Raw genomic sequence first — 18,390 nt, forward strand, 5'->3', positions numbered from 1 at the left:
AGCTCGCAGAAGCCGGCACACAAAAGGATGTTCCCCTACCGGACGGCCATCGATATTATCATGGCCCGCAGAAATCGCCGACCGGATAGCATTGATCGTCCTATACGCTAGACCCTTGTCGGCCAAATGTGCCAGGAAATTCAGCACGGGAACAAGGCCTGCGACCATGGGATCCAGATCCCTTCGTAAACACCAACGCATCCACTTAAGCCAAGCGGATCTGTAACGCTTCGTCGTACTATCGGCCCATGCTTTGGAGAGCAAGTGCTCAGCCGACCCCGAAAGGCCCGGGAGCGCCCAGCGTCTCCTGAGAGCCTCCACGCCACGAGGCGGAGAGAGTTCTGCATGACGAGAGGGTGAGGTTCCATATTTCAGCTGCATTTAATTTCGCCTGCTTGTTTAACGCTTTGCCTCCTTAGCGCTCTAAGTATTTGACTGTGCTTGCTGTTCATCACATTGTTTGCGCGTTAGCCAATAGCGCTCCGCCCTGCTCCCCCCTCCGCCTCCATTTTGTTTGTTTTTGTGCTCCTCGTGTGCCCGACCCGCCTCCCAGCTGAGACGCCCTCCCACTGAGTTCTTATAGCGCTCCTCGCCCTCTAGACGCTGTGACTCGCTCCTCCTCACGGTCCGAGTGGTCGCTCCCAGTGTCCCTGGCAGACACGTGGTATCGTAGCGCTGCTTTGCTCAAGATTGACATATTTCAGCTGCATTTAATTTCGCCTGCTTGTTTAACACTTTGCCTCCTTAGCGCTCGAAGTATTTGACTGTGCTTGCTGCTCATCACATTGTTTGCGCGTTAGCCAATAGCGCTCCGCCCTGCTCCCCCCTCCGCCTCCATTTTGTTTGTTTTTGTGCTCCTCGTGTGCCCGACCCGCCTCCCAGCTGAGACGCCCTCGCCCCTCCCCCTCCACTATCCATATATGACAGTAGCTCCCGCGCGCAGCGTCCGCGCCCAATCCGCGCCGAAGGTGCGCCAAAGGTAAGCCCGTCTACGCCCGTCCGCGCCTGGCCCGCGCCCAGTGCCAGACCCCCTGCCCCTCGCGCTCCCCAGCCCTCCCGCATTACCTACGATGCCGCCACCCTCCTAGCCCTTGACCCCGGTCGCGCCCCCAACTGCGTCCAAGCCGCTTCTGGACACACCCATGGACCTTTCTCCTGCTACTCCTGCAAATTCAGCGGCACCGTCAACATCTCCGCTACGACCACACCACAGATCCCCGACCCCAACCACCTACAATGCATCCTTCTCAACACCCGATCAGTCCACAGGCACGCCATTGACCTATGGAATCTACTAGACACCATCTCTCCAGACGTCGCCTTCCTAACGGAAACATGGATGAACGCTTCCTCCGCACCAGACATCACCATTGCCATCCCTGAAGACTATAAGATCACTCGCAAAGACCGTACCAGCCACACAGGAGGAGGGATCGCTATCGTCCATAAGAAATCAATCCGCATCTCAACCAGCTCTGACGCCAACCTCGCCAACTCCGAACACCTTCACTTCCAGATCCACATCGATCCCAAGACCACACTCAGAGGCACCCTCCTCTACAGACCACCAGGACCCCGAGCTAAATTCAGTGAAGACATCACGGACTTCATCACTCCACACGCGCTCCCCTCCAAAGACTACATCCTTCTGGGAGACCTCAACTTTCACCTTGAAAAGATCAACGACCGCAACACCGCCACCCTCGTGGACAACCTCGCCAACCTCGGACTTAAACAACTAGTCACTTCCCCCACCCACATCGCAGGTCACACACTCGACCCAATCTTCACCTCCAGCAACCATGTCTCCTTCAGCCACACCACGGACCTCCTCTGGACTGACCACAGCTGCGTTCACTTCACCTACAACAAACCAAAACCCAACATCCACCTCCAACCTACCCTGCAAAGAAACTGGAACAAAATCACCACGGACCAAATCTCCGCATCGCTCCTTCGAAACTCCCCAGCCCTCTCTTCTAACACCAACGAAGCCGCCGCCAACCTCACCCTATGGTTATCCAACACCGCCGACACCTTAGCATCACTGAAAAAACGTCAAAGCAAACCTGGCAGCAAGAAGGCCTCATGGTTCAACGATGATCTCAAGAAGTCCAAGAAACTCTGCCGCTCCCTTGAAAAGGCCTGGAAAAAAGACCCAACCACCAGCACCAAGGACGCCTTCAAAAGCGCCACCCGCACTCACCACCAACCGATCCGAAAAGAAAAGAAAACAGCATTCAAAGATCGACTTGACAACAACGCCCACAACAGCAAGGAACTTTTCAACATCGTCAAGGAATTTTCCAATCCCTCGGCCAACTCCAACGACATCACCCCATCTCAAGCCCTCTGCGACTCCCTAGCCTCATTTTTCCACAACAAGATTGCAGACATCCACAACAGCTTTGACAACCAACCCGGAAACCAACCCACCCTACCATTTGCTGATCATCTTCCCCCCGTGAACACCCTTAACAACTGGAACCCAATCTCCACTGAGGACACCATCCGTCTGATGAATTCCATCCACTCAGGATCCCCCACAGACCCATGTCCTCACCACATATTCAACAAAGCAGACTCCGTCATAGCACCGCACCTCCGAGACGTCATCAACTGCTCCCTCAACTCCGCCACCTTCCCGGAAGACTGGAAACACGCTGAACTCACCGCCCTCCTGAAAAAACCAACAGCAGACCCCACCGAACTCAAAAATTACCGCCCCATCTCGCTTCTTCCATTCCCGGCCAAAGTCATCGAGAAGGCTGTCAACAACCAACTCTCCGCCTTCCTCGAAGCCAACAAATCCCTCGACCCCTCACAATCTGGCTTCCGAGCAAAACACAGCACTGAGACCGCCCTCATCGCAGCAACAGACGACATTCGAACTCTACTGGACAATGGAGACACAGTCGCCCTCATCCTCCTTGACCTCTCTGCAGCATTCGACACAGTCTGCCACAGCACCCTTTTACAACGCCTCAATAACATCGGAATCCAAGGAAAAACACTTGAATGGATCACCTCGTTCCTCACCGGAAGAACCCAGAGAGTCCGCCTTCCTCCATTCAAGTCCGAGGCCTCTGAAGTCATCTGCGGCGTACCACAAGGATCCTCACTCAGTCCCACCCTCTTCAACGTATACATGAGCCCCCTCACGGCCATCGCACGCCAACACAACCTCAACATCATCTCTTACGCGGACGACACTCAACTAATCCTTTCCCTCACCAATGACCCCAGCACCGCCAAAACTAACCTACACGAAGGAATGAAAGAAGTTGCCGAATGGATGAAACAAAGCCGTCTGAAACTGAACTCGGACAAAACAGAAGTCCTCATCCTAGGTACATCCCCCTCTGCATGGGACGACTCCTGGTGGCCAGAAGCCCTCGGAAAAGCACCCATCCCGACAGACCACGCACGGAACCTAGGCGTCATCCTGGATTCTTCACTCTCAATGAACAGACAAGTCAGCGCTGTATCCTCTTCCTGCTTCAACATTCTTCGCATGCTCAGAAAAACATTTCGCTGGATCCCCTCCGAAACAAGGAAAACAGTCACCCACGCTCTGGTCACGAGCCGACTGGACTACGGAAACACCCTCTACGCAGGTACTACCCCAAAACTCCAGAAGAAACTCCAACGAATCCAAAACGCCTCAGCCAGGCTCATATTAGACATCCCACGCAACGAACACATCTCTGGTCACCTTAAAGACCTCCACTGGCTACCCGTCAATAAGAGGATCACTTTCCGTCTGCTTACCCACGCACACAAATCACTCTACGACATCGGACCAGATTGCCTCAACTCACGACTGTCCTTCTATACCCCCTCCCGCCAACTACGTTCTTCCAACCAAGCCCTCGCCACTGTACCTCGCATCAACAAGACCACCATGGGAGGCAGATCCTTTTCATACCTGGCTGCTAAAACATGGAACTCACTCCCCGCTTACCTTCGCCTTACCCAGAACCACCTAGCATTCAGAAAGCAACTTAAAACATGGATATTTGACAAGTAATCCTCCTCCCCTTCCTAAGCGCCTTGAAACCCTCTGGGTATGTAGTGCGCTATACAAATTCCATGACTTGACTTGACTTGACTGATCCGGGTTCGTCAGGAGCAGAGGAAACAGGGGGAGTAGGATTGGAAAATCCCAAGAAAGTTCCAGAAGAACCGGAAACCATACTTGAGACCTCCACAGCGGTGTAACCAACACCAGCTCCGCACCCTGGCGGCGTATTTGAGCCGCCGTTCGCATGATCATGGAGAACGGGGGAAACGCAAACGGCTGTTCCCGACTCCAATCCTGCAAGAACGCGTCCGTGGCCTCCGCTAGAGGGTCCGGCCTCCAGCTGTAAAACCGCGGCAGCTGGTGGTCGAGACGGGACGCAAAGAGGTCCACCGAGAAGGGGCCCCAGAGGGAGTGTAGCCACCGGAAGACTTCCGGATCCAGTTTCCACTGGCTGGCGTCCCTGAGATGTCGAGAGTGCCAATCCGCTACCTGATTGCACTGGCCTGGCAGATACTCCGCCGTCACCGCAATGTGACGAGACAGGCAATAATCCCAGAAGTCCTTCGCTAAGTCCGCCAAGGCGCGGGAACGAGGACCTCCTAGGTGGTTCACATACCGAACCGCCGAAATATTGTCCATCCGTAACAGGACACAAGCCTTGACCGAATTTTTGGTCCAACAGCGAACTGCGAAGGAGCCCGCCAGGAGCTCCAAACAATTGATATGCAATTGTTGTTCTTCTGACGACCAGGCGCCGCCGGTGGAAAAATCCCCGCACCGGGCGCCCCATCCCGACCTGCTGGCGTCGGACTCTATGATCAGGTCCGGAGCCGAACCGAAGATCGCTCGACCATTCCATGCCTCCATGTGAGACAGCCACCACGACATTTCCTCCTTCACCTCGTCCGTGAGGGGAACCAACTGATCGTAACTCATCCCACGGCGCAGATGTTGCGCCTTCAAGCGTTGAAGAGCCCTGTAGTGCAGCGGGCCTGGGAAAATCGCCTGGATGGAGGACGAGAGAAGGCCCACCACCTTGGCGATATGACGCAGTGACGTACGATCCCTTGCGATCGTCTGCTGAAGCAGGTGTCGTATCTTCGCGACCTTCCGACCCGGCAGGCTCAAGACCGCCTGCACCGAGTCCACCACGAAACCAAAAAAGGTGATCTGCTGAGTGGGAACCAAAACCGACTTGGAGCCGTTGATGACGAACCCTAGTCTCTGAAGCAGGCTGACAGCTTGACGCAGCTGGCCCGCCAGCACCTCCGGGCACTGCCCCATGAGGAGGATGTCGTCTAAGTATACTAGCATCCGGACCCCCTGACTTCTGAGAAACTCCACCACCGGGTGGAGGACCTTCGTGAAGCACCACGGGGCCGAAGAAAGACCGAACGGCAGGGCGGTGAATTCGAACACCTTGTCGTCCCACAGGAATTGCAGGAAGCGACGATGAGGGGGGTGGATGGGAACGACCAAGTAGGCATCCTTGAGATCCAGTCGCACCATCCAATCCCGAGGGAGGAGCACGTCTCGAAGGAGGTGGATCCCCTCCATCTTGAAGTGACGGTAGACCAACCACCCATTGAACTCTTTGAGATTGATCACAGGCCTCTTGCCCCCATCCGTCTTGTCTACTAAGAAGACGTTGCTGAGGAACCCATGTGGGTGGCGCGTTGATAGACGGATGGCTCCCTTGCGCAGCAAGTCCGAGACCTCTCCGTCTATCAATCGCGCGTCGGATTCTGAAAAAACCATCGGGCGCGGGGGCCTCGCCTGAGTTGGCTGGTCGTAAAACTCGATATGGAAACCTCTTACAGTTTGCAAAACCCAAGCGTCGGCAGTGAGCAATTCCCACTCCCCGTAAAAGCTTGCCAGCCGCCCCCCAATCGGAACCTGATCCAAGCAAAGTACACTTACCGGGGGCATTTCCTTGTCCGGGGTTCTTCTTGAACCCTCTGCCACCATAGCGCTGTCCCCTCGTGGGGTAGAAGTTGGTGTAGTTGGCTGAGGTCTGGTAATGACCTCTTCCGGAGCCTTGTCCTCTGTTGTTGGTCTGCTGACCCCGGCCGATCGCGCGGCCCCTGCCGCGACCGGCCCCTCCAGAAAAACGCTGGTGGAACACTTTCTTGATGCTGGACTGAGCCTTGTCCAGCGACGTGAACGTATTCACGAACTTTCCCAGCTCGCGGATGAAAGGCTCGCCGAAGAGGCCACCCTGAGCCACAGCACCTGCCTCCGACGAGGCCAGGTCCCCCAGCTTCGGATCCAGCTTGATCAGGAGCGAACGCCGCCTCTCCGTGGACAGGGCACAGTTGGCGTTGCCCAAGAATACGATCACCCTCTGGGCCCAGTTGGAGAGCACCTCCGGTGAAATGGCGGTGCCATTCGCTCGAGCCTCCTCCGCCATATCGAGGATCTTCGTGGCGGGCCCGACCGCATCCAACAATTTGTCCTGGCAAGCCCGCCAGGACCGGTCGATCCGTTTCCTGGGGTCCTTCATAAATTTCGCCAGGAAGGTGGCCATCTTGGGGTCCAATTCTGGTGTCATGGCCACTTTCCCTTCCAAAGTAGGCCGAGGGCATTCCCCACGCAGGCAACCCCTCGCCTCCTTTTCCAGGGGCTTGCGCAGCCTGCCCGTGACAAACTTCGCCACCGTCTCCCCCGGGGCCCAGGCCGCGGATCGGGGGTGGACGATTTCGTCCGGGTCCAGCATGCCCGACTCGTCCCGGGGCATCTCCTTCGCTGAAGGTGTCGGAAGCCAAGAACGGGTCGACTCCCCGTCGTCATCCGTGTCCGGAGAGTCGTAGATCGGGGAGGCGGGCGCCGTAGACACGTCGCCAGAAGTGCCAGGGTCCACCAAGGGTGCAGGGGGCACCGCCGTCGCCTTGGCCAGGAAGGCGTCACGAAGACGCCCGAAAGCGCCCCTGTCCACGCCTTGGGCCTCCGATGAAGGTCCCTCCTCACGAGGTCTCTTCGGAGCGGGTGGCAACCCGCCGGACGTCCCCGGGAGTTCGGGGGACGGAGGCACATGCGCCGCTGCCAGCTTCGCGCACTCTTCCACGATGCGGGCGGAAAGGCGGTCCTCCATGGGCCCTACCACCTCCGTCACGCAACGATAGATGGAGTTGTCCACCGCCTGATAAAACTCGTCATCCTGCAGATAGGGGCAGGCTTCTTCATCGTATTCCCCTTCCATCTCGGAACCAAGGGCAAATGCGGGGCACCCAAGAGGGCGGCAACCGAGAAAGTTCTCGAATGTGGGCAGGCCAAGCGGCTGCGATCACGTTTTGGGCCAGCTGACGTGGCAGGTGGGCTGCACCAACCCCCAAGCGCGCAGACCCTCCTCGCCGGGACCGGGTCTACGTACCCCTCAAGCGCGCTAGGCCACACACGGGTAAAGAGGTGCACAGATCTCGCCCGAAGGCGATTCACGCGGTCAGAACCGCTATACCGACCCCAGTGGGCGTCAAAAGTGGGCAAAAGTACAGACCCGGATCACCAGGTGTCAGAGGGGTACGCGAGGGTCGGCCCCTGCGCAAGCAGACTCCACGGCGCGGCTCCTTGTACTGCGGAGGCGCGCCGGAGGGGTCGGCGAGACGACAGGCCGCCCCCTTGTGGTCTATGTACACACCGCACACAAGTGGGAATAAAGTCGCGTAGGAACGAAGAACGTTCCCGCAACTGGGGACTCTGTAAGGGAATAAACCATGCAAGGAGTCCCCCAAACGATCGTACACAAGACAATCAATCACAATGAAAAGAAAACATATAGAAAAGCACTTATCTGGCTGCGGGAGCAGCGAAGAAAGAGGAGGAAGATGATGAGAAGTCCGGTTATATAGTGATAATGGACAGTGTGATTTATTTTTTGTTGAACATTACGTCAATGCTTTATGTTTAAAGCATTTTTTGTTCTTATTATATCTTTTCCTAAGCTGCTGTGGAGTCTTTATGTTAATAAAGCGAAGGAAGATATAGCATAATCTGAAGCCTCCGGTCCTGACATAGAATTTTGATGGTAATCCATCTCTGGATCTTGGGTCTCACCTACCGTTGCTAGTGTTCTTTTGCGTTGGTCTGTAAACATTCGAAATGGACTGTTGTACTATCTATTCTAGTACTTTATAGACAGAATTGATGAGTACAGTCCTCAGAGAGCACAAATTTGCTGTGACTCTAGACCCCCCCGGTTTTTCTGTATTTTATTTACATAGCTGTCCTAACAAAAGGAATTCGAACAAACCTGAAAAGAAAATCCCACGTATGATAGTGTGAACAGAATCATATGCAACAATTACCTTCCCACCCCAACAATCACTCCCCACCCTGCCTCCCTGCTCAGTAAACCTATAACTGCCCGCCACCCCAACATAGCAGAGCGCTTCATCCCACCCATAGTTGCAATACTTGCGATTAAGGGGAAAGAGTCCTGCGAGGCATCAGCCTTTTTGGAGTCCAAGAGGTCCCCCCCAGTCCGCGACCACCCGGCAGCCAAAGCACCGACATGCATGCTGCCTCATCCGGCACAAAGGTATAGTCATAGTGCGGCCCTTCTTATTCCTCTTCGAGGGTGAAATCATGGTGGGGTTCTTGACTGCCAAAGCCCAGATCATCTGTCGTGTTGTCTCCCTCCTGAAGACGATGTGGTCTGGGCCTCCGTTCCTTTTTATTCACCGTTGGCCATCCCTCCAGCCAGTCATGAGCTGCCTCCGGCGTATCAAAGAACCAGGCCCGTCCCTCATCAACCACCCGCAGTCTAGCAGGGAAAAGCATGGAGTACAGCACCTCCTGTGCCCGAAGTAGTTTCTTGACGTCAAAGAAGCTGCGACGTTTCCTGGAGACGGCTGCCGTGTAGTCAGGGAAAAAGGAGACTGTTAGGTTCTGTATTCGGATAGGGGGGTATATTCTTGCTGCCTGCAGAATTGCATCCCTATCCCTAAAATTGAAGAGACGGGCCAGGATAGGTCTCGGGGGAGCTCCTGGCATTGGCCACCCCCCCGGCACTCTATGAGCACGTTCAACGGAGAAGAAATGAGATAGTCCCTTTGGCTGTAGCTTGGTTTTTATCAGTTCCTCAACCTAAAGATCCATCGCCCGGATTCCTTCCATCTCCGGAACACCTATGATTCTCACGTTGTTCCGTCGTGCGCGTCCTTCCTGGTCGTCTAACTTGTCTGTTAGCATCTTGTTAACTTTTTCCAAGCGGGCCACTGACATTTGCAAGTCCGAGGTGTCCTGGACCAGGGATTTTGTCACAACTTCCACCTCCTTCACTCTATCCGCCATTTTGTGGCATTCCGCCCGGAGCAGGGAGACGTCCTTAGAGATGGTTCCAACCGTCGTTTGTACATTAGTTAGCGCCTTCATGATGTCTTCCAATGTGATTTTTTCCCCCCATCGCCCTCCTGAGTCTTACCCTGCGGCGGTGTCACATTCAGCCCTTTATCATAAGCATGTTTGTCCAGCTTACTCTGTGCAGTCTGAAACCTGGGCCTTCTGCCCGCCATGTCGCCGCGGATAGGGAAATATTTCACAGAGGCAAACGGCGAGCAGTCAGAAGATGGCCTGTAGTATGCGACCTAGCCAGGTCGCGGTCCGCGCCGTGGATTCCAAAGTGTTATGAATAGTGTGGGCCTGGAGGGGTGGAGGGAAGGAGGCCAGTTAAATGGTGAGGTAGGCACCCCCACAGTCACCGCGTGTTCGTCCCCTCATCAAGCAGGGGGCCCCGCACACAGTCTCGTTCCGGGCCAACACCCAAGCCCACACCTCGAGACGGAAGATTGTACCCGGCAATAACAGGCGCCAGTGGTAAATACACCACTCAATTCCAGGGTAGACAGCAGTTTAGTCCTGGCTCACCACTGTGCAGAGTCAGGATTACAGGGCCTGCACCCAATGCTCCTCAGAGATGCCTCAGTGCTCACTGGATTCGGGGTGCCCAGAAAGCACGAGGCGATGCAGCCCAGGGCATCAGGATCAAAGCCCCCGCAGAACAGTCCTCACCCACTAGTCACTGGGCGAGGGGTTAGGGCGGACACGACAGTGCCCAAGATGGCGCCGCCACTCACCCGGTCACATTCACCGCGGGGAGCCGAACAGTAGGGCGGCCAGTGTCGAGGTGCAGCTCGGGGATCCGGCGTAGTCCGTCAGGCCCTTAGAGGCAGGATATTGATGGGCACAGTAGTAGGTATAAGTGGGCCGGAAGCGCCGTCCTTTCGCCTCAGTGCTTCGCCGCTACAGAGCAGTGCGCCTCTTCGCGGCCGTTGTGTGCTGTCCTCGGCCTTCGGAAAGCACCTCAGCCCACGGTCTTGAAGGCTGCACTAGACCGCAGATGCTCGGGGACGTTATCAGCATATGTCCGCAACCGATCTGCACCGGAATGCCTGCGGTGCGTGCCGCCCACGTTCCGCCGCCGGTGGAGCCCCTCAACGGACCTCAAATGAACAGATAATTGCACAGATTTTGATGTTAGGGCTGGATCGGCCCCAGAGCTCCGGGACTAAGCAGCCATTTTCGTCGGCCGGTAGCCACGCCCCTCCTCGTCGTAGTTTTTTAAGTAGTCAGGTATGTCCAACTAGTAATCTAAGCTATCTCGTACTTCGCCGGTCCAAGTCATCGGACAAGACATGAGAGCGATGTTAACACTTTAGGCCGCACTCCCATGCATTAGCTGCGGAACCTCTCTCTGGCTCTGCTCTGCACCTCCCTAAATTTCTCAGAGCCGGAGTAACCCCTGCCCAGCTTTGTGAGTTTTATGCAAACTCGTACCTCATTTTTGGGTGAGTTCGAGGGGTCCCCACTGGAATTACTCAGGTGGGTCCACCCTCTGCACCAGTCAAGCCCCTCGGATTGGGTGCTGGATCTGGACCAGCTCCTGTCGCAAGACTGCAACTTTCCCTAAATCCAGTTCTAGTGACATTGTTCCCGCACCACCGACACCCACGGCAGCAGAGACCAAAATCATCATACCCGACCTGGAGACGGATCTGCATCGCCCGACTTCAACTCCGACGCCAGCCTGAACTCTACTTTCCAAGTCGAATACAGGCCTTCTGTTTTTTGACAGAGAGGAGTATGATCGGGGAGGATCTGAGGATACTGATGGTTACCAGAACCCCTTAGAAGAGCACAAGGACAACTGGTCTGAGGAACCGGTAGACGCCAGTGTTCTGGATACCTCCTCAGATACCGACTTTGTCCTTCCTCCTAATGCGACCATTGAGGAAGAGACTTCCTTTTCTATGGTGGTGAGGAGGGCGGCTGAGGTCCTGGACCTTATGTTGCCCTCAGTGGTAGTCAAGACAAATGTCTTGACTGAGGTGCTTCAGCCAGGAGTTGCCCCCACAGACCCTTTCCTCCCTTTAAATTAAACCCTCACAGATGTCCTGCTTTAAACGTGGGTCAAGCCCTGCACAGTGTCTCTTGTGGTGCACATAACAATTGCCTGTCTCTATCGCCCCGCTCATGGGGACCCAGCTTTCCTCACCCAACACGTGCCTTTTGGGCCGAAAAACACCCACACAGTTTGGAATTTAGTTGAGGAAGTGCTGCCCAAGTTCTTGAAGGAGGCCGTTGGTAGGGACAAATCAAAGTTCACCATTCGCTGCAGACTGGATACTACAGACTTGCTAGGGAGAGCTATTGCTGCGTGAGTGGCACTCAGATGGCAAACCTGGTTTTTGGGGTATATCCAGGAAACCCTTATGGACATGCCCTTCGAGGCACCCGCCTCTTCAGCGATGAGGCAGATTCTATGCTAGAGCACTTTAAGGACAGCCAAGCCACTTCACGGTTACTGGGTCTCTCATTACCTCACGCCAATCCCATTCTGCCTTTCGACCCTTCCCCGACTGCGGTGCGGGCTATCAGCCGTATCATTCCGGTCCAGCCTCCAACGCCCACAGGCTCTCCAGTCCTTTTGTGACCACAGACACGGCTCACACAACCCTCATGAGACACACAACCCGACGTCTACTAGTCTGCCACCACCTAGCAGCCCCAGCCTCAAAGTCACTTTAGTTTGCCCTTTTACCATCATGGACAACCAGTTGGTGGTAGGATCCAACACCACCTGCCCTGCTGTCAGTCTATAACATCGGACAAGTAGGTACTTAAAATGGTTACTTCAACCCTTTCTCATAAACCCCACTGCCCAAGCCACCATTCCAAACTGGCTGAATGTAGACCACCTCTCTCCCTGCTCCGTCAGGAAGTGCAGGCTCTTTTGGCGGAAGGAGCCATTGAGAGGGTGCCAGCATGAGAAGTAGGCCTTGGTTGCTATTCTGCTACTTTCTGGTGCCCAGGAAGAACTACGCCCTCTCAACTTCTTCCTGAAGAAGGAGAAATTAAATATGCTCACGGTGGCTCAGGTTCTGTTTGCCCTGGAAATCTGGATGTTAATGCTGGACTTGCAGGGAGCCTACTTCTACACATTTGTCCTGCCTGCCCATAGGCGTTTCCTGCGGTCCTTGGTGGGGCACAAGCATTTTCAGTTAGCTGTGCTCCCTTTTGGCCTCACCAGTGCCCCTGGGTATTCACCAATATGATGATGGTGGTTGGAGAACATCTGCAGGGGTCAGGAGTTCCTTCCAGTCTTCCCCTAGCTCAAGCACTGCCTGTTGAAAGTGAGCTCACCCCAGGCAGTCGTCTCCCACCTCCAGACTATAGTATATGTCCTGCAGTCTCTGGGCTTTACCATCAACATCCGAAGTCACACCTAACTCTTTCTGAGACGCTCACTTTAATCGGTCATAAGAGAACTATAAAATGATCCAAGTATGTGGTTGTCACCACAGCAATTCCATAATAGCTTTATTTCAAGTGAACATAACCTTGTGACTTAAGAATTGGAGGTTTAACTAATAGTTTTGACCATTAGGTATTACATGTCTTGATAGAGGAATCTTCTACTACTATGGTATGGTTTGTCTATCCTACAGTTGGATAATTGAATATTGTTTATTGTTGATTCTTCCTCCTTACAGGACCTTAGAAATTACCAGTACACCTTAACAACTGTAGATGGTTTGTTTATCCACATGGAAATGGGAGCAAGCTGTATTAAACTGCCTTTAAAGAGATACAATGAGGTGAGCACCACTCATAAAACATGGTAATTACTTGCATTCTTTTGGCTGCTGAATACTGTGCTGTAGTTGTAATTTCTATTAGCACATATTTGTTTTTGTTGCTAGAGAAGGAACTCTCTCACACCCATTTTTTCTAAAAGGTGAGTGGCTTAAAAATGTGTTCTTGCCCTTACAGAGATATGCACAAAGGATAAGCATAGACCAATAGACACTATCCACCTCTGAAGTGAAATAGCAAACAATATAGAGATTAACGAGAAATGGTAAATAGAAAATACTTTAGCACTGTTCTGTTTTTTAAAGTGGTCTACAAGCATTGATGTGGTGAAACAATGTTAAAATGTCCTTTACCTCAGAATATTAAATAACCAGTGTAGTCCAAAGTTAATAATTGAATCAGTAAGTGAATTTGCATTATGTGATGGATTAGTAGGGGATTGCTGCAATTTGCACAGAAGATAGTCCAACGCAAGAGCAAGAGGAACCACATTCATAAAAGTAGAAGATGGCACCAGTCTCTTTCAAAATGAGGCAGCCAGCTTGATCCTGGACAATAAAGACTGTAAATTTAGAGAGATGAGGCGGGAAACGGGTTGTGTTTTGATCATACAAGAGTTGAATACTGGGGAAAATAGCACAATGATAAGTGGCCAGTATTGCTAGTATTATATGACTGTCTCCTGCTCCTGACCTTTGGGGTTATCACTGCCATGTAGTGAGATTAGGAAATAGCTTGACACTGTTTTTCCATTTTTTTGCGTAGGATACCCTGCCTATACTGTACATTTGTTTTTTAACACACACTTGTCCCTCTCCTCCTACATTCCGTTTTGCTGCAAACTGAACCTTTGTTTGATCTAAATCCGCAGATCCCAAGACCTAGTTGTCCATTGTTCCTTATTGTGGTAGCCTGGGGTACAAAACTCTTCCACAGATTTATGGAACATTATAGTTATTGATGATGGCTTCTTCTGGATAATTAGGCCTGTTTCTGTTTCTTGAGATGGCCTGACACCAGAATGCTAATGCTACTAAGCCTGAGAATAGGTGGATGTTCCTTGAATGAATTTCCGCAAAGTTACGAAAGATATGGTTAAGAACGTTTGTCTGCTTTTGGAGGTCTCACCTATGAACTGCTTTAGATGTTTGTTGTAAAAACTCAATTGTTTCCAATATAATTCAATAAAATATGTAGAGTTGGCTGTGGATCAGTCGTTTGTTTGGATATCTTTACTGTCTATCTCAGTTAGATGCTCCTTATTTATTTACTTTCTTACTTCTTGTTTGCCCTGCCCCTGGAGCATTTCTGCTTTACCTTTTTTTTATTGGATCAGTTGTATACTTCCACTGCTCACCTCAAGGAACTATTCTTTTGTTTTCTTCTAGTGCTGCATGTGAGGACCTTGGTTCCCTTTCTCACTTTCTAATCCTCCTGCCCTGATTGTCCCCATCCAATCAGCACAAAATCTTTCTCCCTGCTCAGCCGTTGGCCGTTTGTCCTTCCCATCACGCTTACAGCTTTTTTTTTTTTATTACATTTTTTTCAATTTTGGCACGGGACTTTGTCACATACTGCTTCCAAGCTGATTGCCCACCAATTCTTTTCTCCCTTCTTGCTCCTTGCTGCTTCATTTATTTACTTCAAAGATGGTTGCTGTTGTATGAACATGTGTATTGATGTCAGGTGCTCTTGGTCTTATTGGAATGTGGGTTGGGTTTTTTTGGTTGATAAAATACCTTTACCCAGTACCAGCTAGGATGTTCCATGATACCACAGTAGCCATCTTGTAACCATGTTTTGTCAAAAAAAACTCATTCAAAGATGACTGTTCACAACTAAATCATTGTGTGTGCACTGGTGGTTATTTTGAGAAAGTTGGTGGGGGTTATATGTCAAAATAAACCTGCTGTTGCAAAGCCCTCAACTTGTTATTTGCAACTCAAAAGTAATGACCATTTATCTTTTGAATTGCCAGTAACTCTATGCTGTGTTCTGATTACACGATCAAGGTCAGCAACTGCCAGTGGATCTCTTGAAAAGTCTGCTATAACAGTCCTGTTCCATTTTGACAGAATCAGAAGGACCCCACATTTCTGCCCACTCCCCCAAAAACAATACTGCATAATGGTCTCATATAATGGTGTGTGCAAAATTAACATTTTCAATTGTGATAGTTATTTTTCATTGCAGATATTAAAAATAATAAGTGCCTCCAATGAACATGTTATTAGTATTGGTGCTAGCTTTAGCACGGAAGCAGATTCCCATCTTGTGTGTGTACAAAATGACGATGGAGTTTATCAAACACAAGCAAACAGTGCTACTGGCGAGCCAAGAAAAGGTAAATTGCACAGACATCTATTTTTTGTTTTATTCCAAGTTTTCTTAACAGCTGGAAATTCGTTTTGCCAATAAGGGTGTTACTGTTTATGCTTTTATCAAATGCATATCACTTTAATGTGTCATTTTTTAGCTTGTTTATGAAATCTTACTAACCACAGATTTGCTGTCATTGTCTTTGCCGTTCTAATGTGTTACTGTGGAATAGTGGCTGGCATTTTATTTTCTCTTTTTTTTTTTAGCCCCCGCCGACCGCAACTTCTATCATGTATGCGTGGATTTCGGCATATTTTTTTGTGTCTATTTTGTAACCCTCGCACTATTTTTATTTCTTTACATGTGACCCTGCTTCCCGTAATCCAGCTCCCTTCAGGAACATTGCGGTGGTATTTCGCCACCTGCTTCTGCCGTGTTTATATGATACAGTTCAGACAGCGAAGTGTCTGACTGCAAAAAGGGTGCATCTTGGAGTCCGCATACCTTGCTTCAGTGTGACAGGAACACCGCTAGCTTGCACCAGATGTATATGAAGACTGTAACACAAACAGTCGTATCTATGCGCTTAAGGAGTGTTAAAGCAGCAACCTGCCTCCCCTGGCATGCAGAATGTGGTTGTGAGAAATTAAGTTGTTTTAGTGTGGTTGGGGTGCTAACCCTTTTCAAGCAACACCCACAATCCCTGTTCAGTTGATCTACAAAAGTTAACAAATTAACCTGTGCTTATTCCTCTGGTAGCTTGGCACATAAGCAGTCCGGTTTAACTTAACAGTCAATGTGTAAAGTATTTATGCAGCACACACAGCAATAAAGTGAAAACACAACACTAGAACAAACAAACAGATTTAGAAAATAGAGTACATCTTAATACATTATTTGGCACCAAAACTCCCATCAGCAGAACGAAAGGTATGGATTTTGAATGTATATGGTACTGCTAGCACCCAAAAAAACAAAGCACCAACCACTGGCATCTAGTTGGATAAGACCGGATCAAAGTACAAACATTTGGCCATCCATGATGGAGCGCTGGGTAGATACAATAAGTGGATTGGGCACGGTCGGTGCTTACCTTTGGACTTACAAGAATTTTCATTAAAAATGTCTTAAGAAGGTAAAGTTCAGCAGGGCAAGATTGCAGGCTGTGTCCGAGAAGACGGCGTAGTGATTGATCTGTGAGCCGCTGGACAGAGACGAGATAAAGATTTCCATGTTCAGACTTAGGGCCTGATGTAGATCTTGGCGGACAGGTTCCTCCATCACAAAAGTGATGGATATCCCATCCGCCAAAATATAAATCCTATAGGATATAATGGTATTTATATTTCAGCGGATGGAATATCTGTCACCGTTGTGACGGAGTAACTTGTCCACCTAAATCTAAATCAAGCCTGATTTGCTGCTATCTGAGCCCTGAGGTGGAAAGCCGGGCCTTTAGGCCATTGTTTGATGAATTTTCCTGCCTGATTTTAGCCATTTGCACTATTTGCACAGTTGAATTTTAAATTGCTTTCAAAAGCTGCTGCACTTTCTGGGGCACTTTCGAACCTACCTGGATCCTCTCAGCTGTCCCCGCAGCCGATTTTGGGGCTGATGTGAGACGCTGATCGAACGACGCCATCTTGGGTGAGGCGACGGGTTGCGGACCAGCTGGTTCCTCCGCCCCGCCTTCTTGTCCCTGGGCACCTCCTCTACTTTTCCTAGTATTTATGGCATTGATTTCCCGTCCGCGCAGTGGGCGGGCGCGCCAGCGGCGCGCCAAAGGTGTGCCCGCCTGCGCCCAAACGGGCCCAGGGGCCATACCCCCTGGCCAAATTGCCAAGCCATCTCCTAGACTCACCTACAGCACCTGCTTACTGTGAGCTTATGGGTCCTATCGTCATGCAGACTGTTCCACGTTCAATTAAACAACCAAGTCCTCACAGTCTTGCTCTAACTGCTCTTTGTCCCTCGAGGTTCCCCAACTCTGTCATAGCTGTACACCTCAATTGCCGATTGTTTCTAGGAAAGTATATAATTTCCTCAGCATGAACTGTCGCTCTGTACCTAAGCACAGACGTGAGATCTTTGACCTTCTAAATGACGAACAACTGGACGCCCTCTTCGTTACGGAGTCTTGGCTCCATGAAGGTTCGGGCCCGGATATCGCAGAATCACTTCCGACTAACTATGCCATGGTCAGGTGTGATAGGGTGGCCAAAATTAGTGGGGGCATTACCATTATTTTTAAAAACGTGTATCAATGCTTCATAGACCGTATTAATCTACAAAACTGCGAAGCCGCATCTTTTAGACTTGTCCTCCATCCAAAGATCTCCCTAATTGGCATTCTTATCTACCGCTCACCAGGGCCAGTCAATGACTGGGTCACTCGCCTGTCTGAGCTTATTGCCTCCCTGTTGCCTAACGTTAGTACTCTTCTAGTTGTGGGTGATCTAGTAAGTGGGTTCTGATACCGTAGCGCTGCGAGCAGCGTTTTATACTGGGTTGGGCGGTGGGCGTGGCCTAGGGTAGGCGTGGCCTCGGGTCCTCGCCGTCAATGGCGGCAGGCAAGTGATTGTGCCGATTTGTTTGTTGCAGCGAGATGCGCTGTTTGAAGGTGTTTCTCTCGCCCGTGTCTGGAGAAGCCAGGCAGGTGAGTGGTGATTTAAAAGCAATTTGTTCGACGCAAAAGTGACACAAAGTATACAATTTTAAAAAGGGTGGACTCCCGGCTTCCGCCTCAGGAGTAAGTGGGTTCTGATACCGTAGCGCTGCGAGCAGCGTTTTATACTGGGTTGGGCGGTGGGCGTGGCCTAGGGTAGGCGTGGCCTCGGGTCCTCGCCGTCAATGGCGGCAGGCAAGTGATTGTGCCGATTTGTTTGTTGCAGCGAGATGCGCTGTTTGAAGGTGTTTCTCTCGCCCGTGTCTGGAGAAGCCAGGCAGGTGAGTGGTGA

General features: G+C 51.4%; 1 protein-coding gene across 5 annotated transcripts in view; it reads left to right on the forward strand.

Annotated features, from left to right (window-relative positions):
• The window catches only part of ZFYVE16 (zinc finger FYVE-type containing 16), a 743,498-nt gene that overhangs the window by 488,132 nt on the left and 236,976 nt on the right, over positions 1-18,390 (forward strand). For all 5 annotated transcript variants that reach the window (XM_086960830.1, XM_086960829.1, XM_086960828.1 and 2 more), the window contains 2 exons: positions 13,012-13,116; positions 15,308-15,458. In XM_086960830.1, the coding sequence (XP_086816956.1) occupies positions 13,012-13,116; positions 15,308-15,458 (256 nt within the window). The remainder of the gene's footprint in view (positions 1-13,011; positions 13,117-15,307; positions 15,459-18,390) is intronic.

This window comes from Lissotriton vulgaris, chromosome 3_1 (assembly GCF_964263255.1).
Source record: "Lissotriton vulgaris chromosome 3_1, aLisVul1.2, whole genome shotgun sequence".
In the NCBI taxonomy this organism is placed as follows: domain Eukaryota; kingdom Metazoa; phylum Chordata; class Amphibia; order Caudata; family Salamandridae; genus Lissotriton; species Lissotriton vulgaris.